At 38.4% G+C, this 26,402-nt stretch overlaps 4 protein-coding genes across 4 annotated transcripts; 3 read left to right on the plus strand and 1 right to left on the minus strand.

Annotated features, from left to right (window-relative positions):
- Positions 1 to 3,516: 3,516 nt before the first annotated feature.
- On the minus strand, positions 3,517 to 5,658 carry LOC139221307 (thiosulfate:glutathione sulfurtransferase). The gene is made up of 4 exons (XM_070853243.1): positions 5,505 to 5,658; positions 4,467 to 4,589; positions 4,214 to 4,376; positions 3,517 to 3,823 (listed from the first exon to the last, which is right to left on the minus strand). Exons 1-4 carry the CDS (start codon positions 5,638 to 5,640, stop codon positions 3,769 to 3,771), a joined length of 477 nt encoding a protein of 158 aa, XP_070709344.1. The 5' UTR covers positions 5,641 to 5,658; the 3' UTR covers positions 3,517 to 3,768.
- Positions 5,659 to 12,348: 6,690 nt separating this feature from the next.
- Positions 12,349 to 13,934, plus strand: LOC139221043 (cystatin-B-like). The gene is made up of 3 exons (XM_070852947.1): positions 12,349 to 12,487; positions 12,616 to 12,717; positions 13,590 to 13,934. The coding sequence occupies exons 1-3, from the start codon at positions 12,416 to 12,418 to the stop codon at positions 13,716 to 13,718; spliced, it is 303 nt and encodes a 100-aa protein (XP_070709048.1). The 5' UTR covers positions 12,349 to 12,415; the 3' UTR covers positions 13,719 to 13,934.
- Positions 13,935 to 19,804: 5,870 nt separating this feature from the next.
- LOC139221222 (cystatin-B-like) lies at positions 19,805 to 20,600 on the plus strand. Its single transcript, XM_070853139.1, has 3 exons — positions 19,805 to 19,933; positions 20,022 to 20,123; positions 20,278 to 20,600. The coding sequence occupies exons 1-3, from the start codon at positions 19,862 to 19,864 to the stop codon at positions 20,404 to 20,406; spliced, it is 303 nt and encodes a 100-aa protein (XP_070709240.1). The 5' UTR covers positions 19,805 to 19,861; the 3' UTR covers positions 20,407 to 20,600.
- A 4,050-nt stretch (positions 20,601 to 24,650) lies between these two features.
- On the plus strand, positions 24,651 to 25,468 carry LOC139221485 (cystatin-B-like). Its single transcript, XM_070853410.1, has 3 exons — positions 24,651 to 24,802; positions 24,891 to 24,992; positions 25,147 to 25,468. The coding sequence occupies exons 1-3, from the start codon at positions 24,731 to 24,733 to the stop codon at positions 25,273 to 25,275; spliced, it is 303 nt and encodes a 100-aa protein (XP_070709511.1). The 5' UTR covers positions 24,651 to 24,730; the 3' UTR covers positions 25,276 to 25,468.
- Positions 25,469 to 26,402: the final 934 nt, after the last annotated feature.

The raw sequence follows: 26,402 nt of genomic DNA on the forward strand, positions 1-26,402 counted from the left end.
GCGCGCGTGCGTGGCAGGGAGACGTCAGGTGTCTCCCCTTTTAGTGATGCAGTGGCAAACGAAGGTGACCAATTATACCAACAATAAACATAACCAAAAATAAACTGAAAAAAAATGTGTTTTAATATCAGAACAACTTGTGCTTTATTTACTATTTAGTTTAAATAATGATACTAATGATCATACATGCTTGAGCTGTGTTACAATCCCATTTCTGTGTTCCTCACCTTGACCCTGAGCCAGTCTGGGTCGTGCTTTGCTGGAAGTGACACAAAAATAGTCTAATGTTGGTCTCATCACAAAACCATATGAGAGGACCAGGAAGATCTATAGCGTGCTAACTAGGTCACTCTGGGTCTATGCATGGAAACAATGTATAGTAACACACTATTGTGACATCCTATGAGTGTCTTTCCAACCCTCTTCCACCCAAAGAAATAAAAAAACAACAATAAAGAAAAAAAACTCAGTACCAAGAGCTTGAGTCTTATATAAACAAAACACATTGCAGCCAATGTGCTTTGTTTTACTATCTTCTACATGGCATTTTAAGATAAGAGTAATAAGCCCAGCACACTAAAGAAATGAGCTCTGGACCAAAGCAATGTGAATGTACTATGGGAAGGTGTTGTGCTTTTTCCTCCATGTTCCAGCTTACAAAGTTTTTTTATTTTTTCATTGTAAAAACTGGGGAAAATGTAATGGCCCTTTCTGTGACGCTTGATTGTGTTTGAATACATAATGGGGTTTATTTTATCACTACATTAATCTGTCAGTTGGGAGGTAAATGAAGACCACATAGCTCATGTTTCCAAATATCTTTTTATGCTTTATGCACTGTAGGTTTCATTACAAAGCTCCCCCATAAAATGCATTTTTAAAAAGCAATGAGCAGCAGGAGGTTGGCCTGTTTGGTGCAACCGCAGCAGATGACAAACAGCCCTAGCAGATCATTTTTCACCACTAACCTACAGTCAGTTTCTGTTTTAACTAATGTGAAAGCATCCAAAAGTCCTTGGTGCTCATTGGAAATTTGACCCATCCTTCTTCTCCACAGCAGCACATTGGCAAACATCTCCTGAAGAGCTGGAGAGAATCCTAATACACAGTGTGGCTGGCACAAATCCATACATTCGAAACTTGACAAAACCGATGGTGTGTGACATCCAGAGCTCATGCTGAATTTTGTGTTTGGATGACAATACAGCGCACAGTGGTTTCTCCACTCACTCGTATCTCAAATTTCCCTTTGCAGTCCATACTCATTCATGAAATCAATCTCTGTCTCTCCACATGAATGGCAGCAACTGGAAGTGCACAATTTTTTTCTGGAATGGCTATTGCCTCCCTGACTTGGTGATTTATGAGTTAAACGTGCAAAAACTAAAAGTGTTTTTGAACTGAGGCACCTCCAAACTCCTTTTTTATGGTCCTCTGCCAGAAACCCATCACACCAATTTTCCTCCCTCTGTACAGAGATCAGAAACAGAGCATCGATTCTTACACACACACACACCTTCTGTATGGTTAATGTTTTGCAAATAGCTGAGATCAGAATCCGCATTCCCTCTGAATGAGGGATGTTCAGACCTTGTGCAGATCGGGCTCTTGACAGCTGCTCACAGAGCTGTTACTCACAGGATCTATACCTGTCTGGACCAATACCAGTGTGAAGGTCAGGACTAAGAGGGCATCGCTACCATAATGATAAAGGACAGTGGTAGGAAAACTAAACCTTTTCAGAGTTGGTTGGGATTTTGCTGCCATCTACTGGCTCAAAGATCAAACTGCTCTATATTCCACACAAACACATCGGCAGTGTCATAAATCCAGACTGCATACAAATTCAGAGCAGGTTTTGAGTCTGTGTGTTTCAGTATGTTCACACTGGAGAAGTGACTAAATGAAGTACACTTAAAACAGTCTGTTTGCACACTAAATAATCCTTCAGTTTCGAGTGTGCAGTCAATGGAGGAACTGCTCACAGCTGCAGAACATTAGGTGATTTTGTTGGGTTTAATTGGCAGTCATTGCCATCTGATTGGCACATGTATTATTTCTGTTACTATATATCAATTAAGTGTGTTGATTTTTGTATTGTCACTAACCATTAATATTATAATTAATATAATAATTAATATATAGCCTAGTAGTTGCAATTATATATATATATATATATATATATATATATATATATATATATATATATACATATATGAAGCAGCTAAGGCTGTGGGACTTCCAGATCCAGACTGACAAGCTGGTTATGGCCAACCAACCTGACAACGTGCTGATCGACAAACAACAGAAGAGGGAACACAAGAAATACCTGGAGCTGAAAGAGGAGCTACAAAAGATGTGGGAATGAAAGGCAACAGTGGTGACCGGAGCACCGGGGGCTGTGACCCACAAACTGAGAGAGTGGCTGCAGCAGGAACAACATCTGAGGTCTCTGAGGTCTCCACAAGAGCACAGTCATAGGAACATCTAAGATACTGCCCAGAACCCTGAAGCTCCCAGGCCTCTGGTAGCTTGAGGAAGACACACCACCACCAGATGAGAAGCTGAAACCAGATAATCTTTGGCTTTTTTAGCTTAAATGATTGAAACAAGACTGGGTGATTGTTGAAGCTCTAATATACAGTAAACAACATACTGTGTACAGTTGGTGTCTACTGGAAACAGCCGCTAGGTCAGTAATAGTTCTATACTATGAAAGTATCAAAATAAAACACCTGGAAAATACATGTCACTTAAAAATGCCTGACTTTGACTGAACTGCTGACTGACTCTGTTTTCCCATGATGCACTGCACGAAGGACATGGAGAAGCTTAAAATACATTTAGAATGATGGTAAAACAGCTTTGTGAACACCTGAAAAAAAACAACTAAAATAAAAAACACAAAACAACACAGCTTGCAAATGAATCCCTAGGCTGCACTATTGGGAGTAATTCCTGAAGACTGTAGACATTCATATTTGCTAAAAAAACAGTTGGTTATGAATAACTGGGTATGGATGCATCTTCCACAAGAGGATGGACAAGCAAATTAAAGGAAGTGTATGAAATGGGGAAAAAACACATTTAAACTGAAAGCATAGACAAAAAAATAGAAAAAAGGAACAAACAAAACAAAGTAAACAGAAAAGTGAATGTTCATGTTGTCTTATGAATCCATCATCTCTTATTTACTTACCTTTTATGCGTCTTTTTACTTTAATTTGGAACTTGCCTCTATTTTTTGTTTGCCTACTCTTCTTTTTGGTCTTGTATTTGTTTTATTCTTGCAGCAGCATTTGTGAGTTTTTGCAAACTGCTCCGAGCAATTAAAAATAAATAATGTACAAAAAAAAATATGCACAAAGGTTAAGGGTGATGATTTGTTTTGATACTAACTACAAACCCATAAAAGTGTTGCATAACTTTAAAAGTGTGTAGTGCCGAAATGGGAAAAACTACAAGTCTACAAAGATGTGGACGTTTTTTAATATAAGATTAAATCAAGACCAAGCAGTTTGTCATAAATCATTTGTGTTCGCAAAAATGTAACACAGCAAAGAAATTCAAGTGGTGCTTACCTATAAAGTAACAGTTAACAAGAATTAAAGGAACAGTCAGCGTTAATCTTTAAACTTATTAGCAGTCAGTGTGATGTTTAAGTGTAACTGAATGTTGCTCTAGAGTAACACACGTGTCATCTATATTCAGTAGTTTCATATTAGCTGTATTTATTAATAAAGATTTCAGAATTCAAGTCGGATTCCTTCATTTTCCTTCTTGCTCTGCCCACTCGCTGTACCCTCCTTTATAGTGTCTCGCCCTGAGAAAAAGAAAGGATAAAGAGAAGAGCTCAGTCTCTTTTGACCGTTGTTTGTTTTTCTACTAAAAAGGTCATCCAGCGTTCAACAAACCAGAGCAGCATGTGAGGACACCGTACTGTGAGTGAAGCACCATGACCGATTAATAATTAAAGAACTACATAGAAAGTGCTGTTTACAGCTCTAATACAGTACATTATGTAGTTCAGCAGGGACCACATTATGTAAAGTGACTGAATTTTAATTCAGTGTGTCTGGAATTTCAAAACAGTTGAGTTGCTGTTTTATTATTACAGTAATAATAAATGTCAGTGTCCTAATGGGCCGTGTAATCATTGGACTACTGGATGGATATTTCTCATGAGTGTGTTCAGGTGTGTGTGCTGTTTAACCTGCTGAATCCCAGCTGACGGGCGATGTCCAGAGCTTTGGCGCTCCTGTTGCCACCTTTGCAGTGAAACACAATGTTGTTGTCATCTTTCCCAGGAGCCCTCACTTCAAATTTCTGCTGGAAGTGTTCTGGGGAGAGCTTCAGAGACTCCTCCAGGCTGCCCACTGATATTCGCACACATACAGATCAAAGTAAAAAGAAACCCAGTCGAAAACCACTCTTTTCCCTACTTCGTTCGTGTGTTTCACACTCACGTGGGATGTTGACGGCACCCAGAATGCGTCCTGCCTGGTATTCATCTGGATTTCTCACATCGAACAGCTGAACGTCGTGGCTGGACAGCATGCTCTTCAGCTGCGAGTAGGTCACCACTGACGCTGAGAAACATAAAAGATTACACACACTGTAGTATCTAGTTAAAGTACCTAGCTAAAACTCACCTTTGGCCAAATTGGCCCCTTTTGTCTGTTACCTGTAAAACTCACCGTCCATTGATTAATAGTAACCTGTGTTAATGCAGGTCAGTGTTGGTGCCGATGTCTGCTGCGAGCAAAGCTTTCACCACTGACACACCATTGTAGTCCATTTGACAACAAAAATGCCAGAGTCAACCAAACTCTCTGTTTCCAACAATCCCATGAAAACCACTGGATACACATTCTTCAGTCCATTCAGTCTGACAATGCTGGCAGCAGCGGTGGAAGAAGTATTCAGGTGTTTTACTTGAGTAAAAGTACAACACCACGGCCTAGAAGCACTACAGTCATGTACTCCAAGTTTTATTAGTACATTAGTACTGCACAAGCAGCTAAATATGCTTAAAACTACCCAAAAAAATAAAGTACTCAATTATGCAGAATGGCCCATTTCAGATTACTGGATTCTAATTATTGATGCATTCAGGTGTTAATCAGTTTAATGTTGCAGCTCATTTTAACTATTTTATCACTTTGTATCATTCTATCTTAACCTGTAATAACACATCATGACATGACATTTTTGTTGCTTTTATTATTATTAATCTGAATCTATGAAAAGGTACAATATTTGCCTAAAATGTGTACTTGAGTAAATGTACTTAGTTACTTGCTGACAGCACACATGCAGAAAGCCTCTTAAACTACTACAATAATAAAGCTTTATGACTTTTTTTAACCTCAGATCTCACTTCAAAACGACATTTGGCCATAAAAAGCACATCATGACCGTCAGTAGATTAAAAATTTGCTATGAAGAGTCTCGGGCGCATTGATCTGACTCTTGCTGGCTTTCTACCAGGAAGTGTTTATTACCGTTGTCGGACGCTTCTCCACATTTTGGACTTGAGGTTGTGAAAACCCGTGAAACTGAACCAATGGTCTGATAAGATCTCAGGTTCACTTCCGCAACCACCTGGCACACACTTCGTGACAGCAGGTAGGACAGCATGGTGAGGACGGGAGCGCCGCACACACTGCGCAGGACTGAAGTCATGCCGCAGGTCCGCTGACACCTCGGGCCTCTGTCGTCTTCTTCGTGTTTAGAAATGTCCCACACTTATCTCACTTTACGATGCATTTGCCGCCATCCTCAGGTTGGACGCGGTTGGACATGTTCTTTAGTAAATGTCAAACCTCAGGCAGGATAAAAGTGTCAAGACAAGATCTGGAAAAACAAGAAACAAACATAATGTAACTTGCCAGAAATAACAGGATACAATTGTGTTCACTCAGCAACAGATGAAATGCTTCTGTTCTATATATTACACTTTGTGTTATAAGTAATTTAAAGTTTGTTTTCCCTGACCCAGGTTTTTGTTTTTCTCTTTATTAGTGAATATTGGTACGATTGTGTTATGTTTAGGTCACTTTTCTCAGAATAAAACCAAACCAAGCAAAGGATTTGTTCATTTGATCAAATGAAATGCAGTAAAAAAATGAAAATAATACACATTTTCAATACAGCTGTATTTGTGCAAAAATGTTTTCAAAAGGAAGATGCAACATTTAAAGTTAAAGGCAGAAATCAGTTACTCAGTCCAAACCTTACTGAGCCTGTCAGGTTTAATATACCTGTTTGTCTTCTGTTTGACCCATAATAATAATAATACCTACTTGTTTCTCCACTCTCTAGTCCCGTAAAGGTCTGAAGGTACGTTAATCCTACATTTTGGTCATCGCACATTCTGTAGCAGGAAATGAAATATCCATCTCAGCTTTAGCAACAGAAGAAAGCATTGTTGTGGGACACTGCTGGGGAAGATGTTAGACAACTTTTCCATTTTCTGCAAACTTTGGCTATTTAGAAACAAATCCCCCAAATTTTTTTTCTGGAAGAGTGGCTTTGTGTCATTGGAGTTTTGTTTCATAGCTTAAAGCCAGTTTGAGTATCCCCGGCCTCAGTGGATTTGTGCATTACAGCTGCTATCAGCTGGGATTGGAGTCAAAAAACAAACTTCACAAAATACCTCGAGGGCTTCAGCTTGTACAGTTTTGTCTCAGATCTCATCAAACAAAGCCCACAGACATTTGGCTGATTTAACTCCTTCCAGGCCTTAGATGCTGCTCAGATTTACAAATAATGCTTTATCTGCAGAGGCCTTCTAATCCTACGTTTCTGCTTTAACTGGAAGAATATCGCATATAGCTTCACTTATTGCTCCCCAAGGGGAGATCTGCCCCATCTCTGATAGTATATTCAGCCATTGTGAGGGAATATATTTAGTACTGCCTCATTATCACTGCTGAACTTTACTCAGTGCTCGTTAAATCTCCATCCCCACAGTACTGCGGCAACCACCTGTACACACGCACACGCACACACACACACACACACGCACAGATAATTTCTAACCGCCTTAATACTTTCACCCCTCCAACCTGGCAGTACTAGTATATTGAATTCCTTCCGCATGGTGTGTAATTCCTCAAACGTATCTGTCTGTCTGATTGCTGTTCACAGTGTTACTGCAGTGTTTCCAGTAGTTTACAGTTTGCTGTTGCAAAAAAAAAAAGCATTTTGTACCATTTATGATGTTTTGTGTTAACACATTCATCCACAAGCAAAAACAAGAAAGACTGACACAGAATTTCATGAGCAAAAAATGTCAACGACCTGGTGAAAAAGTCCAAGATCATCAAAGTCGCTAACATCAATCCTCTTGGGAGCATGAATGTCAGTACAAAATTTCACTTCAATCCATCCAGTAGTTGTTGAGATATTTCAGTCTTCCAGTCAAATTGAGGGAAAAGTGGTTGGTATTCTGAATCCACAGAAACCATTGTTCTTAAAGACAGTGTGGTGTTGTAAAAGTAGGCCAGGTGACTGAATATAAAACTGGGTTTTATTTTATTCTACACTGATGGATCTACTTATCCTGATTCAGGGTTGGGATGTCTGTCACATCTTGTCACACTTGTCCAGCAGATGTCCTCGTTGTGGTTCCCATTTCCATTCCATTCATTTCTCTAAAACTGGAAAAACCTGGTTAGGTGTTGGGAATTTTGTTGGCCTTTGCCTTCCAAACCGTTCCAAACCGGGCGTTAATATAAATGGAGAGCTTGAAAACACAAGATCAGAGTTATTCCCCAACATTAGATGCCATTGTTTAGTATTTCATAATCTGGACTGACTGGCCATTGGGAACACTGGGAGAAATATATGACTATGTTGCTTCCATGTTGATGGATGAAATGGGGGATGAAGGGATTGCGCCACATTTATTGAAAAAAAGGTATACAATACAGAGTATTAGGAATAATGCAGGGTCAGGAGTATGCTGTAGAAGAGGAATGATTTAAGAGGAAAGAGTTGGTGGTGATAAACTATTACAGTTCATGCACACAGATCTAATGTCATTTGATGTGGGGAGTTGAATGCACATAACACCTTATGGGGCAATGAAAAGAAGACAAGAACGAGCAGGGAGTAGAGGGCGTATTAACTTGAGGAAATGTGGTGTGTTTAAATGATGGAAAGAAGACTTGGGTAGATGTTAGAGCCATGGACTGTATATAAGAAGTGGACATGGCCACCGAAACCTCGCCCATTGGTTTGTGGAACGCCATTTTGAAGTCTCGAGTTTAGGCTTTATGGGCGACGTCATCTTGGTATTTTGGAGCCAGAAGTGACGGTCGTTGAAAGAAGACCTCTGATTGGTCACTCAAAAAGTAGTCTCATCCTAAAGCTTACCCTGCCTTATTGTCTATTTTACTCTAAATGGGACCATAATTTACTAAATGAAATGTGCTGAGAGTGAGTGAGACCATAAAGTCATCAGGAAAATGTTTACTATTAAATCAAGTGAGAAATAGGCAAATTTTCTCATAGACTTCTATACAATCGTACTTCGTTTTTGGAGCCAGTGGAGTTGCCCCATGGCAGTCTCACCAGTTTAAGACACTCATTCGGCTTCATTTTTCAGACCAAGACACTACGTCCACTTCTTACATACAGTCTGCGGTTAGAACAGGACAGGAGTTTGTACTGGACCTTTCAAATAGGACTGCCCCAAAGTGTGACTATAGGAAGGGGTACCATAGGAAGTGATCATCACCCTGTGCTGTGCAAAATAAATGCTACTACTAATTCTAGTGAGCGAAAATAGAAGTGTACATTGAGTGTTTGGGAGAAATTTAAAGAACAAAATTATAGACTAATTAAGACTAATTCAGGAGGAGGTAAACATAGAAACCGTTGAAAATGAAATGACAGAAGGTATTAGAGGAGAAGCGTTTCAATTGCCATTCCTAAAAGTAAAAGAAGCTCAGAGAGGAAAGCAGTGCCGTGGTGGGACGATAAGAGAGAGTTTCAAAGAGGTGGTAAAGAACAGAAACATTCAAACTAATGGAGAACTCATAACTACCATCATATGATTGTGGAAGTATAAGAGAAACAAAAAAGAGCGTGATGGAGGAAATCTTGCAACTCAATTGGAAGTACTGCTTGTGTAGGGGAGGTATGTGGCATGATCGAAGGGAGTGGAGCTATTCACTTCTCACAAATGGAGATCAAACTGCAGTCTCCAGTGACGTGAAGCTGAATTAATGTTCAACACTTTTGGTGGTTCACAGCTGAATGCAAGAACACGGCCCCCAGGGATGGAAGACATATGCTATAAAATGTTAAAGTATCTGAGTGAAGAGGGACTCCAGAAGCTTTTGGCACTGAATAATCAATAATAAAAGTGTGGGAAGAAAGGGTGAATATCAGAAAGGTGGAGAGAAGCAGTCATTGTCCCTATTAGTGTGATGGAAATCCAGAAAATTATTGGCCCATAAGTTCAAACTGTAAGTTAAGGGAACGTCTAGTAAACGAGAGACTGGCCCAGCACTGAAGGAAGTCAAGAAAGAGTCTGTGGTTGCTATATTCTTTGACGTAGAGAAGGTGCATGACATGCTGTGGAAAGATGGTCTTCTAATTAAGCTGCATTTAATGGGAATGGGAAGAGATCTATTTAACTGGATAATCGATTTATCTGGGTGGTAGAAGTATCGAGGTTAAAAGGGGACTAGAAGCATTTAGTAGAGGAAGGAAGGAGAGGAGAGGAATCGTACTCCCCCAAAGGAGAGTCATAAACTCTATATTATCCTCAGTCATGGTTGATAACTTATTTATGCTAGTCGCTCTTTGCCGATGATGGCAGCCTATAGAAAAGAGGGAGAAGCGCAGATTTATTTATTTTTTGGAACTTTGTATTTTGCTTTTTTTTCCCGTTTAACATAGAACATTATCTGAGACAAGATCAAGAGTTCAAAACATATTGCATACATAAATATTGTTGCATATGATGCAAATGTACATCAGATATACATTATACAGTGCAATAATAAAGACAAACAAACAGAATAAACCTACTGACAAAATAGATAAATAAACAAATAGAAATAAAATTAAAATAAAATAAAAAATTTAATAAAATTAATTAACAGATTCACTTCATGTCAGGGCCTGTTTCCATTACTTAAAGAACAGCCTCATCCACCTGAATAGTTCACATTATCAGGTATTTTCCAACCATGCTCCACCTCCGATTAAAAAGGTCAATTTTCAGCTGTAGTGATGCGGCCATTCTTTCCATGATATACACCTGTCTCAACCTCTGCTTCCATTCAGCCACAGTTGGTGATTTAACATTCTTCCAATTTGCCGTTACAGTTTTCTTGGCAACCAATAATAAAATATGCAAAATATGTCTTTGGTCAGCAGTGAAAAGGTCGGCCGGTATAACACCAAGTAAGTAAAACAGTACATCTGAAGGGATTTTTCTTTTCATAATTTTCTCAATTTCGTCTTTGATATTTTTCCAGTAGAGAAGCGCAGATTTTATTGTGAAGAAATTACAGGATTGGATAGACCAGGTGGAGGAGTACCAGTGTGGTTGCTAGAGACCTCCAAAATTAATTTGGAGCTAACTGGAGGTCAGAGTGAGTAAAAAAGTAGACCCAGTGAATGAATACTATTACCACATAGAAATTACATATAAGGGACATATTTCAATCTTTACAGAAGGGTTGATGGGTCCAGCAGCAGATGCAACAGGAGCGTCTACGTTGGTCCACGGGCTGCATGTCCAGAGTTGCAAAAGAACATCCAACTATAGAGCTGTACGCTATTGTGATGGCAGTTCAATGGACCGAACAGATACACCCTCACCAAATACCAGTGTGTAGTGACTCATTGTCAGCAATCCAACCGGGTTGTGTGAGCAATGCCTGCAGCCAGAGGCAGTACGATTTGCACTTGTGTCATGTAGGAAGTATGGGCCAGAAAGAGAAGTGCGCTAAATAAAAGCTAAATGAAATGAGGACATTGGGACTGACAACATCATCGGTAAGAGGTATTCTAGACTATGGAGGGAAAGGGAGAGGAGCAGCATGTCTCACTGATTTCTTTTTTGAGAGTGGACTAATAAAAAGGACCTAGATTGAAAACTGCACAGTAGTGGGCTAGTAGAAATTGGCAGCAATGCAACATAAAAACATCAAGAAGAAGAACAAGATGAACTACAATAGAAGAAAAAAAAAGTAAAGGCAGCGCTTAAAAGCTGAGAGGGAAGAGGTTGAAGTCACATGAAGCTGATGCAAACACGTTTTATTTTTAAACAAATGATTCAGACAGGCAGCAGAGAGAGCAGCTGAGACAGCTGAGTCAAAGAGTCCAGGGCCCTTTTTTCACCCCCAGTCTGTCCCTGCTAGAAATGCTATATGTAGAATGAAAACAAATACATTTCTTATAGACCTTGTTACTAAACAGTATATAGCTGTACATGCTCTAATAGTTTACATCTCCCAGTCACACACACACAAACACTGATGGCAAAGTGCAAACTGCTGGCCTTGGTGGCCTTGGCCAAGGTGTGGTTCAGTGTTTTCACTCACTGACATTTAAACATATCAAATACATGTGCTTCAGTAAACAGAACAATGTACAAGTATAAAGTGGGATACAGTGGAAACAGCCAACTTAAGTATAAGTATCTGAAAATTGTGTTTGAATTGGGTAAATATACTTTGTTACTCTCCATAACCGCAAATAGAGCATATTAAATAGAGGAAAGCTCATTTCTGTCCCGTGGAGTGATTAATACCTTGTCAAAGGATTTGACATGTATGCATCAACTCTACCACTCACACTCACAAAACCTGTTTTTCTAAACCATAACTGGACTATGGGTTGGGTTTAAATCCTGGTGCAGTGCAGACTATTAAAAGCCGAAATAAAAGAAAGTGTATGAAGCTGTTTAGTTGGAGCATGACTCATCTTTGATCCTCAACAGCTCCACACATGACAGCCACAGATTTCCCCCTCTGTTTTGGCCAAATCTGCTGCTCATTTCTCATCAGTGTGTTGAACATGGTGGTCAGCTGACACAGCCACGCCTCGGACCAACCCACATCGTCTGTTAGGAGGACGAAGAAGGATAATATTTAAGTATATCACAAAATGTTAAGTCCTCTATCATTTAAGCGTCTAAATCAAGTAATATACATTATATCATTATATCTTTTATATATATAAAAGACGTTATTTGTTGATTTAATCAGTTTGTGACATCGTTTAAAAAGTAACCACCCCCACTTTTCTTCATAAATGGTATAATCCTAGACGCTCCAAAACACGGCGTCTGTTCCGCTTCCTGACTCAACCTGACCGCCTCCAAACTGACACAAACCCACTGTTTCTCTCGTCTTTTCGTCACTTTTCACCACTAAAAACTGTCACAATGCCCACGATGTGTGGAGGGACCTCCTCGGCGGCCGATGCCAACGAACAAATCCAGACGATCTGTGATAAGGTAAGTAGAGAAGAAAGGAATAGGTCTATTATTAGTGTCGCACTTGGACTTTTTCCCTTTAAAACAAAGAGCACACAGTAAATGGGGCTTGTGTGTCATTTTAATGTTGTCGTGTGATTGTTTCTCAGGTGAAGCCCCATGCTGAGCAAAAAGCAGGGAAGACTTATGATGTTTTCACTGCCAAAAGTTTCACTAAGCAGGTCGTGTGCGGGACCAACTACTTCATTAAGGTAAGTATTACTTACAAGGAGCACAAAAGGGCTCACTACAAACACAAATGACTGGAAACTAGCGTAGTTTCAAGATCAAGTGATATTTAAAGCGGCTATGATCGATATTTTTATATACAAACAATGGGTCACATGACTACTTGTATGTGACAGTGGTTGTAGTGATGGGCCCTCACTTGAGCTTTTTTTTTTTTTTTTTTTTGGCCCAAGACTTTGTGGTTCGTTGTTGCTGTTAAAAACCTGTATAAAACCCAGTATGCACCTTCTGTCCAGCACTAAACTGCAGACAGACAACACCTAACACCTGGTAAACATAGCGGAGCATTTAGCAGCTACAGAGCCAGGTGTTTGTCTCAGGAGTTGGTGGAGACCAAAACAGAGATAGACGAGAGTGAACATTGCACAGTAAAAAGAAGAAGCTGAAAAAACTGAATAAATGAATTTCATGACAGCAAACTAGAAAAAATTTAAGCTTGAAACGGACAAAATTAGGGAGTGAACTCCGAAAATTGCTGTTAACTCAAGTTAACAGAACTTTCTCCCTTTATAATAACTCACAGATTAAAATTAAAGTATCTGGATTCACTTATGTTGAAGCAGGAGATTATCTTGATTTCAAGGCACAATTTCAGTTCTTACTTAAAATGCTGATAAGTTATGTTTGGAAAACAACTGACTGTTGTGTAAGCCAAAGAATATAAGTTGATGTTTTTTTACAGTACGGACACAAACACAACTTCAAGTAAATGCTAATGTTAGCTCCGTGTCTGCTGGATGTGTAATTAAGAAAAAAAATTCCATATCAAATTAGAAGAAGATCTTTGAATGCAGGTTTAAAGATCTACTGAAACGTTACTTTTTCTTCATTGCAGGTCCATGTGGGAGGAGAAGACCATGTTCACCTACGCATTCATGAAAAACTCCCATGTAATGGCGGAGACATTGAGCTGCATGACATGCAGCAATCCAAGAGCCAGCAGGACCCTGTCGTGTACTTCTAAAGGGATCCCAAACCAAGCGAAGCATCAGTGCCTACACGTTGCCATCTCAATATAATATTGTTAGTAAGCGATCCTGGCTCAATGTATAAAACAATGTTCTCATTCCTAACATGTAATAACATACTCTGTACTTACTGTAGATCATGATGTTAGAGCATGTCAAAATTGAACTATTTTGTGCAAAATGAATTAATAAATGTATCACATTTGTTATGATTCTGTGTGTTGCTTTTCCTTCTGTGGTATATGATTTGTAAAATAGCTACAGGCCACGGCGTATGCCTTCAGCTGGCACCCTGTGTGATGAAAAAGGACTGGGCAAAGCCATTTATCCACAGAAAAAATGAAGACAAACATGGTTTGTTGATCACTTGATTGATTTTAGGGATCAAACAGTCCCCTCTGAAGCTGTCTGCTTTATGTTACATTTGTGGAAAATCCTCCTGGTAGTATTTTACATAGATTTGTTTATTAGCAGGAATACAACTCACTGTTCCTTCAACAATCTAAACATGAGATGAACTGCATACTTGAATGCCTTAACCTCTCCTACTCCCCTGACCTGCCAGTGCGCTAGTCTTTGCAAGCACATGCAATGTAGACACATATTTTTCAAACCCACAGAACATAACTTTAAATTCTAGGGCAGAACCAAACGTTTCTAAAGATTACAAATATGTCAGGGGAAAATGTGTATGAAATCATGCAGAAGACATTTAAATGATTTACATTTGCTGGAATGGTGCAGCCAGGGCACTCTTCCCCAGTCACTTAATGATATGAACAGTTAAAATGTTCACACACACAGTACAGAAGTTGCTTACTGAAACTGTATAATATTCTTATATGATCTCTGTCAGGTTTTAGAACATATGATACAATTAAGTAACTTACAATGAACCAGAAAAAAAGGCACAAGAAGTCTAATCCACTTCCACTGTTCATAGCAGGAAAAGCTCAGGTGTATTTAATGACAGTAAAAATGGCCGCCTTCCATTTAGGTGAGTCAGTTCCAAGGGCCTGGTACTCTGCAGTGCCCACTCACAGGCATGGCTCACTGGGACACTTTACATTATTGTCACAAGGCTCGAAAAAACCTGAAACTCAGCCTTTGACCCGTGAATGTCTGTCAATAAATCTATCTGACTCTCCTTTCTTGTCCTTTCTTGTTCCAGAAGACTTAAAAACGTCTTGCACTGAGCCATGAGTCATAGTATATATAGTAAATACCTCCACTTTGCTTGAACAAAGACACACTGTATAAACTAAGCATACATTTATGAATCACACCCACTGCACTGAACTTGATGAGGGATCGGTGTGTAAAGGATGAATATGAAAGAAAAGACATTAACTGTCGAATCTGAACATCTATCTAAAAAACATGTCATCAAGTTTTAAAACAATTTAAAGCAATTATTGCTGCATTTAACTATTATTTAATGACTTTTTATAAAGATTTTTCACATTTTCAAATAAATAATCAAAATGTAGTTTAAGCAATCTGTTTATAAATTTGTTTTAAAGGTATATCAATCAACCTCTTTAATTAACCACCGTCACCGTCTGTAACTATTCATGGTACACAGCACAGGCTACATGCTACAGAGACAAACATACAGTCACATTCACATTCACACTCACTGCAGCCCACGTAGTTAGAAATGACTGTACCACTATCCGCACTTGCTACTTCAACTAACTAATGACACTCTAGCTGTGCTGAGCCACATTAGGTTGCATGTCAGCAGTATTTGTAAATCCATGTACCTCATATGTCAACCACATCCCTTCTTCATCTTGTGACTACTGCTCCTCTTGTTTAAGCACATGCTGCGTGAATTTTTGCTCCCATTTACAAATTGAATAAGAATATTCTTCTACTTCTACTCCTACTTCTTCTACTTCTACTGTGACCCTCTAACATGCCTTTCCAAGAGAGAAAACATGATGCACTGCCATAATGGCTACCATACATGCTAGAAAAGGGTTTTTGGCAGTTTCACCATAAATGCACCACGACTTTCTGCACATTGGTGCTCCATTGCATGCGTTTGTTTAAGAACAGCAAAAGCTGGAATAAGTAAAATCTGATAGTGATCCCAACATACTGTTTCACACACAAATTTTTCTCATTGAAAGCTTGTTTGGCTGTAAAAACCTAGAAATTATTAGTCACGACTGTGCCACACTTTTTGCTCTCAGGTGTGGCTGCGCAGTCTAAAAACGTTGCTTTATATCTCAGCAGTGAGCAAGTTTCTGTTGGAACCTGCGAGACAAGTTATAAACAGAGCTCAAATAGATTTACTGACAAAATGTCATGTGTCAAAAGTTCAGTTTTTCACAACGTTTCCAGCAGCCTCTATCAGGTTTCCAGAGCACCGTGACACTCAGCTTTTTCCATCTATCTTGTTGTGTTGTTGAGCGATTGTTTTGACAGAGTGTTCAGAGTAAGTAATACAGAATTCTCACTGCAGAACTCCAATGATGCTGGCAGTAAATGTGAGTAAATGGTCGACACTTTCCTTAAGATAGAATTCAGGAGCTCCAGGACTTAAATTAATTATCATGAGTCAGATTATGGAGTTGGTAAACTGGTAGTGAATTAGAGGCTAATTAGGGATTAAGAGTGTGGGCAGCATGTTGGTTTGGTTGGTTTAAGTTTAAGTAATTTCCTTCGGGATCAATAAAGTTGATCTTATCTTATCATACAGAAGAAAAAAGAAGAATAATTAAAATCTGATCTGACATGCCATTATCAGTATGTAGGACTATAAGACATGATGGGCAAATATAGCCTAAGAAAACTGCCAATGTCAAACAAACCAATGAAATGAACAATTTTTACAAATCAAAAAGTTTCAAATGTTGCAGCTGTAGACTGCTCTTACACCATCAAAAAAACATTAAACAAACTTTGTGCTGCCCTGGTAACAATTGTGGATAGTGGTATAATCAACTGTTTCAACATTTCTAACTACAAGGCCAGCAGTGACTGCGAATTTAAATGTGATTTCATTTTGTTATCTGTGTGTCAAAAGCCCATAGTTTGTGCTGTGCACCAGAATAATTACAGAATCTAACAGTAGTTAATTAAAGAGGTTGACCATATCACCGTATCATTAAGCCTTTGCTCTAACAACAGCAGCCCAGATATGAACTTTTTGAAATGGTCCAGGAGACTGCCTTCACTGAGAACAGCCGGCGAACAGGCTACAATGGCTGTAATGCAATCCTTCGGGGCAATTGCGCCTGATTAAAGCACGTCCACTAAAAGGGATTGTTTTGCCGCTGACAGGCTCATATTGCTATTTTAAATGTCTGGTTATTTTTTCTCAAATAGTAAGATTCTCTTTTCTTTTTATTATTGCTCCACATGCTGATGGAATGATTTCAACAACTTTTGTACTTATAATCTATTTTTTATCTCTTTTAATTCTATATTCTTATATAGGATGCCTTTCTGACATCTGTCCAGGGAGTACAGATAAAAAAAATACTTTGGCATTTGGTTCCCTCTTGTGTTAAAAACAAGAATTACATTACTGCTCTCCTGCCTGTGCTCTTTGATGATGAACACATTTTCAGTATTTTCGATTCCTACTGCAGCTACTGCACCACCTCAGATGTTAGTCATTCCTCATCTGAAGTGTGCTTTTGATAAATAGCACATTTTTATTTAGTGATTTCATGTGTATTATTACATCTATCTCCACACTCCATACATGTTTTAAAGCCTTTATTTGTTTTCTTTTGGGTGAATTGACACCATCAAAAGTTTGCCAAATTAACTATTAGCAGGTTCTGTTCACAATGTGTTCATGGACATACAGACACCTGTCACTGGATTACTTAGATAGTGAAGAAAACTTAAAACATGATGAAAATCATTCAAGTTCTGGAGGAGCTATGTTTCTTCTAATGGATTTCTAGGCCTACCTCTGAGCACTAGATGGAGTAGGAGTACTGTATGTCATTAGAGACTGCAGAGAAATGCATACAGTTTTGGACTTGGCCAAAAAGCTGAATTTACATTTGAATTCAAGAGAGATCTGCATATTCAGGTTGGCTGTTGACCTTAAAATAAGCAGTATATTCTCGTTTTGCTTTGTGACATGCTGTTAAAAACTCAATTATGAGAACAATGTGGAGGCTCCTTAATTAGACTCCATAAAAAGACTCCTTAATTAACAACTATTATTATTATATTAATTATTAATAATAGTGAGTAATGCACTTGTAGAATATTCCAATGCCAGGTTTACATATAGTATTTCAGAGGTGTGATGTATATTACTGTTAGCAATGTCACTGAGAAAAATCTTTTCATTAAAATAATTTAAATTTGTTTTGATAAAAATCCAAGAGCTCAATCTTTGCAGTCTAGCACTTTGAGCACAGGTCAGAGGCCAGTGGTCATTATGTCCTATTGGACAAAATCAAATCTATCAGTGATGATATTAAGGGATTCTTTAGATTGGGTCTGGTCACCTCGTTAATCAGCCTTTGACAGATTGAGGTTGTCACACATTTCTTTTAGACTACTTGAATCATTAGTCAGCCAATTCAAAATTCTTTGAAATCAGCATCTCTGAGTTACCTCAGGGCACTCAGGGCAGCTGAAGATGGTCTGTATATACCCACCACACTAATTGAATTATCACTAGATACGTTAACTTTCAGAGCAATACATTCAAGGAATAAGATACAGTGACAGCATTTAACAAGGTAACAGTTAAATATGATTTCACATGCAGCCACACCAAATCAATTTTCTCATCTAACTCTCACAATTTCTTTGATTTGATTTTGTAGCCACAAAGGTAAAGTAGAAACACTGTAACGCCACGTTGACATATTACATCACCTTATCACCATTTGTCTAATTTGTTAGAAACAACAATACAGGATACAGACTGGGTGTGTGACTCTTGGATGAAGTAGATGTGTAACTGCAGCTCTCATAATTCTGGTGAATTGCCCAAATTGTGTTGCTGTGCTGTGCCAAAGTTGTGTTTGGTATATTGTGTGAATCAGATTCTTGTCATCTGGTGCATCTTCAAAGCAGCTATAATCAATATAATAACTTTGAACTGAAATGGTGAAACCAACATCCACAGTGGGGCTGATACTGAGTAGTTTGCTTCTCACACACCCTTTCCTCTACGGCCTGGTGGTGAGTTAATGTCTCCTTCACCAGAATTTTGCTTCCAGGAGTAAATAAAGGCTTATCTTATCTTGCCTTACTTCAAACAAAGTCTATTTAATTTCTGTCTCCATCAAAGTAATTTCCTCATAGTTCATTCTGACCACTTTCAGATAAATGAACATGTTACCTATAATCAAAAACTCCTTTAGTGGAAGCAGGCTTATATTAGCGACAGGTCTTTATTTCTAATTCTGCATCTGAAATGTATTTTGTGGGTTGGCTCAGGCTACTACTGGTTAGATATAGTAATAATGAATTTGATTTAAAAAATCTAATATTGTTGACAATGAAAAAATACTTTTACGTGTAGAATGTTCACTCCTAAAATGTTAACGATTCACCTCCCATAAGTGTTGAACGTTGGACATCAGAGAAAAAGTAAGAAGACTTAAGTCCTTGATTGTTGTGTGTTTCATGGCTGTTGAAACTGTTTCAAATTACCAGTCGTACAGTATGTTTTCACTCTCTAAATAATCAGCTCTGCAAAGTTGTAGTAAAACACTGATTTTACAGCACTTGTCAGCACTGAAACAGTGTCAGAAAATAATAGTTATAGAGTACATTTGTACTCTCCAAGTGTTCAAATGTCACTCGATATTTAGAGTATACATTTTACCCTGTTGACAGTGAACAGGGCTGTATATACTGAAGGTGGTGTTGAATGTACTCTTTTACAGTATATTATACACTGTGATATTGGCTGTGTAGAAATGTGGAAATAAATTCATACCAGAGGAAGAAAACCAACCAATGTCATGTGAGGGTTGTAGTCACTCATGTAGCTCCACCCAACATGTAGTGGAGCCACCTTCAGGTCTGCCCAGCGGTGGTTAATCTGTATAAATACATGTGTGTTTGATAAACAGTTAAAACACTTGAGACACATTAAAGCAGGCAGTTCACTTCTCTGTTAACTTCAACAGAATTTGTGTCAATGGCTCAAATGCTCGGAGGATTCAGCGACCCAAAGGATGCCACTGAGGACATTCAGAGGATCTGTGATCAGGTGAGCTTCAGTCTACCTTCATTCTTCACAACCTCCACACACAACTCTGCTCTGCATTTACATCACATTTTACTTCATTCATACACAGGTGAAGCCCCTGGTGCAGGCAAAGACAGACAAGATCTATGAGGAATTCAGAGCAATTCAGTACAGGGAGCAGGTTGTGGCTGGAGTCATCTACCTTATCAAGGTAATTGTTGTTATTATATTACTTCATTTGAAAGAGAAGTGAAAAGCTTCAGATTTATGGACTGAATTAAATGTGACTGCTCCTCACTGCTCAACAAAACAACATCCGGATGAATTTATCAATTTAGATGTCCAATTTTCCTCTTTTCCCACAGGTCGATGTTGGAGGACGGAAATTCATTCATCTGAAAGTCCTACAAGTTCTTCCCTGTAACGGAGGAGGATTGGAGCTGCTCGGTTTACAGCAGGACAAAACCAAAGAAGAACCCCTTGTACCTTTCTAAAGTTGAACACTTGCAGGCTGCAGCCTGCTCTGCTTCTGTATTCTGAAATAATTCTACACCAAAATGTTCCTTTACAATACATCATTGTTTGATTTTGAATGTATTCAAAGTTAGAGATGAAGACATTTGTTGTTTGGAAGCAGCAAGTTGAAGCAATTACTTTCTAAAGAAATAATAAAGAAAGCATAAACATATCTTCATACATTTCCTGTGGTTCTTGTGTGCAGCAATTTCTTTTCTTTTATGAGGTCTGATTAAAAAACAAAAACAAACACAAATGGTTGAAAATAAATGTAGCAATTCTTCTAGTTTACACAAACCTTAACATGGACAGAGATTTTTACCTTCACTTAAACATATACCTCTATACATACTTCTGACATTAAAAACGAGTGGGCACGGTGCAAAATGTAACCAAACAAAGAAATACCCCGAAGTACATTTTCTCTGCTTTCCTGACATGAACATATGTTCTTAGCTGAAATCTCTGCTGCCTCGTTTAAAATGCTCTGCTCCTTTATCCAAAATGATTACACACGATATACAATACTCCTTTATAATTTAGTTATATGCAGTTGTGTGTGTTAACAGGGGAGAATATTCAGAGTTGAGGGGGAAGAAGTTGAATGTTTTATTTTGTGAAGGAATATTTTAAGTAAAGCAACAGAAAAATTACATTTCTTAGTTACAGCAAGTCAGTTGAATGATTCAGTTTTTTGTTATTAAACCAATTTTTTCAGGCTGAAATTCTAAAATGTTTTAATAAAATGCATCTTTGTCTTCCATTACACACGAGGACTCTGCCTCAGCTGTTTTTGCACAAATACTCATCTAATATGCTGTCACGACACTGCACTACCGCCACTGTTGTAGATAGGTTGATTCTTATTTATTCTTTATATTTTTTCTATCTTCTTTCTTTGTTTTATTTGTTATTTCTATTTTTATATACTGTTAAGGTGAGAGAGAAACAGTATTTCGATTCTACTGTTTGTCCTTGTACATACAGCAAAATTGACAATAAAAATCATCTGAACAAAAGAGAAGGAACAGCTGTAAGAAATCAAACTTTCTGTTGTTTATCTAGAATATTCCCTCTCAGAATAAAACATTCCTCCTTCTCAGCCCTGAAAATCCTCACTTGTTAACACACACATAACTGTATATAACTTAATAGTAAAGTATATTATATATAGTGTGTAATGATCCTGAGATAAAGGAGCAGAGCATTTTAAATGAGACTGCAGGAATTTGGCGAAGAAGAACTTTTGGCAAGAAAGCAAATGCACCTATTCCCCATAATGTTACATTTTATCAAATCATGCAAATTGTTTTGATGCCAAATGTGTCAAATCAGGGCTTCTTTACTTTCCTGATAAAAATCTGGTTACATTTTTTAATGTCAAAGCTTGCCTCAGATGATGACGGTTTATCTGAACCTGGCATACAAATTAGTCTTAAAGTCTTTAAGAGTTATCATTTGCACAGCTTTGCACAATTGTTCAACAGAGTACAGTTGTTTGGTGACAGCATTTCAGGTCAGTACTTGTTACTTGTAAATACTTGTAGGTCATTGAACTTCCTCATTTCACATGTGTATTTTGTGAGGTTGAGAGCTTCTCCGCACCCTTTGTTACTGCACAAATACGCGAAACATGTAAGAAATCTTTCATCCTTCTACACATCCTACATATCAGTTGAAGGAATTACTCAACAGTTCCTCAGAATTTTCTTAGCAGTGCAGTTGCAACATCTGAAGACATTTTGGGTGAAATAACTGGGTGGTTAGCACTGTTGCCTCTCAGCAAGAAGGTTCCAGGTTTGAATCCCGGTTTGAACCTGGGTCTTTCTGTGTGGAGTTTGAATGTTCTCCCCGTGCTAGCGTGGGTTCTCTCCGAGTACTACGGCTTCCTCCCACACTGTATGTCCTGTGTGTCTTTGTGTGTATGTCCAGTCCTGTGTGTACCCCGAAGTCAGCTGGGATTGACTCCAGTTCCCCCGCGACCCTGACGGATAAGCGGTATAGATAATGGATGGATGGATAGATGTGTAAGTGCAGCTCTCATAATTCTGGTGAATTGCCCAAATTTGGTGTATTGTTTTTCACACATATTCTGGTGCATCTTCAAAGCAGCTATAATCAGTATAATAGCTTTATATTAACAAATGATCAAATAACTAAAAATATGAGTGTTTAAGTGTTGAACTAAAACGTCCATAGTGAGGCTGATACTGAGTAGTTTGCTTCTCACACACCCTCTCCTCTGTGGCCTGGTGGTTAGTTAACGTCTCCTTCCCCAGAATTTTGCCTCTTGGAGTAAATACAGGCTTATCTTATCTTACCTTACTTCAAATTAATAATGACCAAGTGTTCTGGAGGCGTTCAAACAAAGTGTATTTTATTTCTGTCTCCATCAAATTGATTTCCTCAAAGATCATTTTGACAACTTTCAGATAAACAAACATTATTTTGCATGTCAATGAAATATTTCGCATGTGTGGAGTTTTAGAAATTTCAGGCCTTTAGGAGAGAGATTGTTTTTTTATTTGCAATTCTAGATTTTGATAAAATTTTCTCATATTTTAGTATGAAGCATAAAGGCATTTATTGGCAGGAAAGTGGAAAATGTAGTAACTGTCACCGTTTCCATACACCACTTTGTGGTACTTGTATGTTACTACAAAATACAATTTGACTGGGACAAAAACATACAAACGCACAGTGACTGAAATGCAACATTAGATTGTTGAATGTATTCCTTTAAATGAAACATTATGACTTTGGCCATAGGTTTTGAGTGAAATCCTTTCACACTATTGGATCTCCATGTCATTTGGGACAGATACTTCAGGTCACTCTCAGAATTAGTTGTAATTACTGAGGTGAGCCTTCCCTCTAGCACCATCATCAGAACAAAGTATCAGTTTGTACAGTACTTTGGTTGTTAGATGGCTTGTTCTTCAGAATTTTAGCTGTAGGGGGAAATAAAGGCTTGTCTTATATTATTCATAGATCATTGCCACCCTCCTACAACCTGAGAGGGACACACCCTCCCGGCTGGAGAGAGATGCATCCATCAACACTGATAGGTGTGATGTCACTCACCTGAGAGGAACCCGAGGGGAATTGACAGGACCTGGCACTCCCTACCAGCTCCTAGGAACTCACAGTGGCTGAATTTGCCCTCACTTTGTCCCTGTACCGTTATATAATTTGTTCCACCCTTCCCTGACTTCAGGTCAGAGCTGAATAACTACTTGTCCCTGATTCTTGATCTGACTTTGTGTTTCTGTGGCAACACTTCAGGCTGTTGATTTCACCACTACTACTTGCTCCACCTGTGGCAGAACCCACATCAGACCTACTTGTGCTCCTTACCCAACTAAGCGCAGTTTGAGTACATACCTCACTACCCCATTACAATCAATGCTCTAGCTTCTGTCTTAAAAAACTCACCCAGACCGCCAGTTTGTTAACTTCCTCATATAAGAGTTCACACAGATTTGCAGGTTGTACCTGATTTATCTCACACAATTCACAATTTTCAATTAGTTATCTCTGAGTCCAACACTGTCGACAGTCTCCAAAGGAAATTAAAGACGGATTTGCTCACATTTACAGTCAGTCTGATAGGCATAGCTAGGGAAATCCTCAGGAAAAAAAGAGACTTACGCTGAGCCAGGGTTATCCCACTCCCCGCATCACCTCATCCCCCCCTCTGGACTTTCACCTCCCATAAGTGTTGAACGTTGGACATCAGAGAAAAAGTAAGAAGACTTAAGTCCTTGATTGTTGTGTGTTTCATGGCTGTTGAAACTGTTTCAAATTACCAGTCGTACAGTATGTTTTCACTCTCTAAATAATCAGCTCTGCAAAGTTGTAGTAAAACACTGATTTTACAGCACGTGTCAGCACTGAAACAGTGTCAGAAAATAATAGTTATAGAGTACATTTGTACTCTCCAAGTGTTCAAATGTCACTCGATATTTAGAGTATACATTTTACCCTGTTGACAGTGAACAGGGCTGTATATACTGAAGGTGGTGTTGAATGTACTCTTTTACAGTATATTATACACTGTGATATTGGCTGTGTAGAAATGTGGAAATAAATTCATACCAGAGGAAGAAAACCAACCAATGTCATGTGAGGGTTGTAGTCACTCATGTAGCTCCACCCAACATGTAGTGGAGCCACCTTCAGGTCTGCCCAGCGGTGGTTAATCTGTATAAATACATGTGTGTTTGATAAACAGTTAAAACACTTGAGACACATTAAAGCAGACAGTTCACTTCTCTGTTAACTTCAACAGAATTTGTGTCAATGGCTGACATGCCCGGAGGATTCAGCGACCCAAAGGATGCCACTGAGGACATTCAGAGGATCTGTGATCAGGTGAGCTTCAGTCTACCTTCATTCTTCACAACCTCCACACACAACTCTGCTCTGCATTTACATCACATTTTACTTCATTCATACACAGGTGAAGCCCCTGGTGCAGGCAAAGACAGACAAGATCTATGAGGAATTCAGAGCAATTCAGTACAGGGAGCAGGTTGTGGCTGGAGTCATCTACCTTATCAAGGTAATTATTGTTATTATATTACTTCATTTGAAAGAGAAGTGAAAAGCTTCAGATTTATGGACTGAATTAAATGTGACTGCTCCTCACTGCTCAACAAAACAACATCCGGATGAATTTATCAATTTAGATGTCCAATTGTCCTCTTTTCCCACAGGTCGATGTTGGAGGACGGAAATTCATTCATCTGAGAGTCCTACAAGTTCTTCCCTGTAACGGAGGAGGATTGGAGCTGCTCGGTTTACAGCAGGACAAAACCAAAGAAGAACCCCTTGTACCTTTCTAAAGTTGAACACTTGCAGGCTGCAGCCTGCTCTGCTTCTGTATTCTGAAATAATTCTACACCAAAATGTTCCTTTACAATACATCATTTTTGATTTTGAATGTATTCAAAGTTAGAGATGAAGACATTTGTTGTTTGGAAGCAGCAAGTTGAAGCAATTACTTTCTAAAGAAATAATAAAGAAAGCATAAACATATCTTCATACATTTCCTGTGGTTCTTGTGTGCAGCAATTTCTTTTCTTTTATGAGGTCTGATTAAAAAACAAAAACAAACACAAATGGTTGAAAATAAATGTAGCAATTCTTCTAGTTTACACAAACCTTAACATGGACAGAGATTTTTACCTTCACTTAAACATATACCTCTATACATACTTCTGACATTAAAAACGAGTGGGCACGGTGCAAAATGTAACCAAACAAAGAAATACCCCGAAGTACATTTTCTCTGCTTTCCTGACATGAACATATGTTCTTAGCTGAAATCTCTGCTGCCTCGTTTAAAATGCTCTGCTCCTTTATCCAAAATGATTACACACGATATACAATACTCCTTTATAATTTAGTTATATGCAGTTGTGTGTGTTAACAGGGGAGAATATTCAGAGTTGAGGGGGAAGAAGTTGAATGTTTTATTTTGTGAAGGAATATTTTAAGTAAAGCAACAGAAAAATTACATTTCTTAGTTACAGCAAGTCAGTTGAATGATTCAGTTTTTTGTTATTAAACCATTTTTTTCAGGCTGAAATTCTAAAATGTTTTAATAAAATGCATCTTTGTCTTCCATTACACACGAGGACTCTGCCTCTGCTGTTTTTGCACAAATACTCATCTAATATGCTGTCACGACACTGCACTACCGCCACTGTTGTAGATAGGTTGATTCTTATTTATTCTTTATATTTTTTCTATCTTCTTTCTTTGTTTTATTTGTTATTTCTATTTTTATATACTGTTAAGGTGAGAGAGAAACAGTATTTCGATTCTACTGTTTGTCCTTGTACATACAGCAAAATTGACAATAAAAATCATCTGAACAAAAGAGAAGGAACAGCTGTAAGAAATCAAACTTTCTGTTGTTTATCTAGAATATTCCCTCTCAGAATAAAACATTCCTCCTTCTCAGCCC

The sequence above is a fragment of the Pempheris klunzingeri genome, chromosome 21, assembly GCF_042242105.1.
Source record: "Pempheris klunzingeri isolate RE-2024b chromosome 21, fPemKlu1.hap1, whole genome shotgun sequence".
Classification (NCBI taxonomy): Eukaryota; Metazoa; Chordata; class Actinopteri; order Acropomatiformes; family Pempheridae; genus Pempheris; species Pempheris klunzingeri.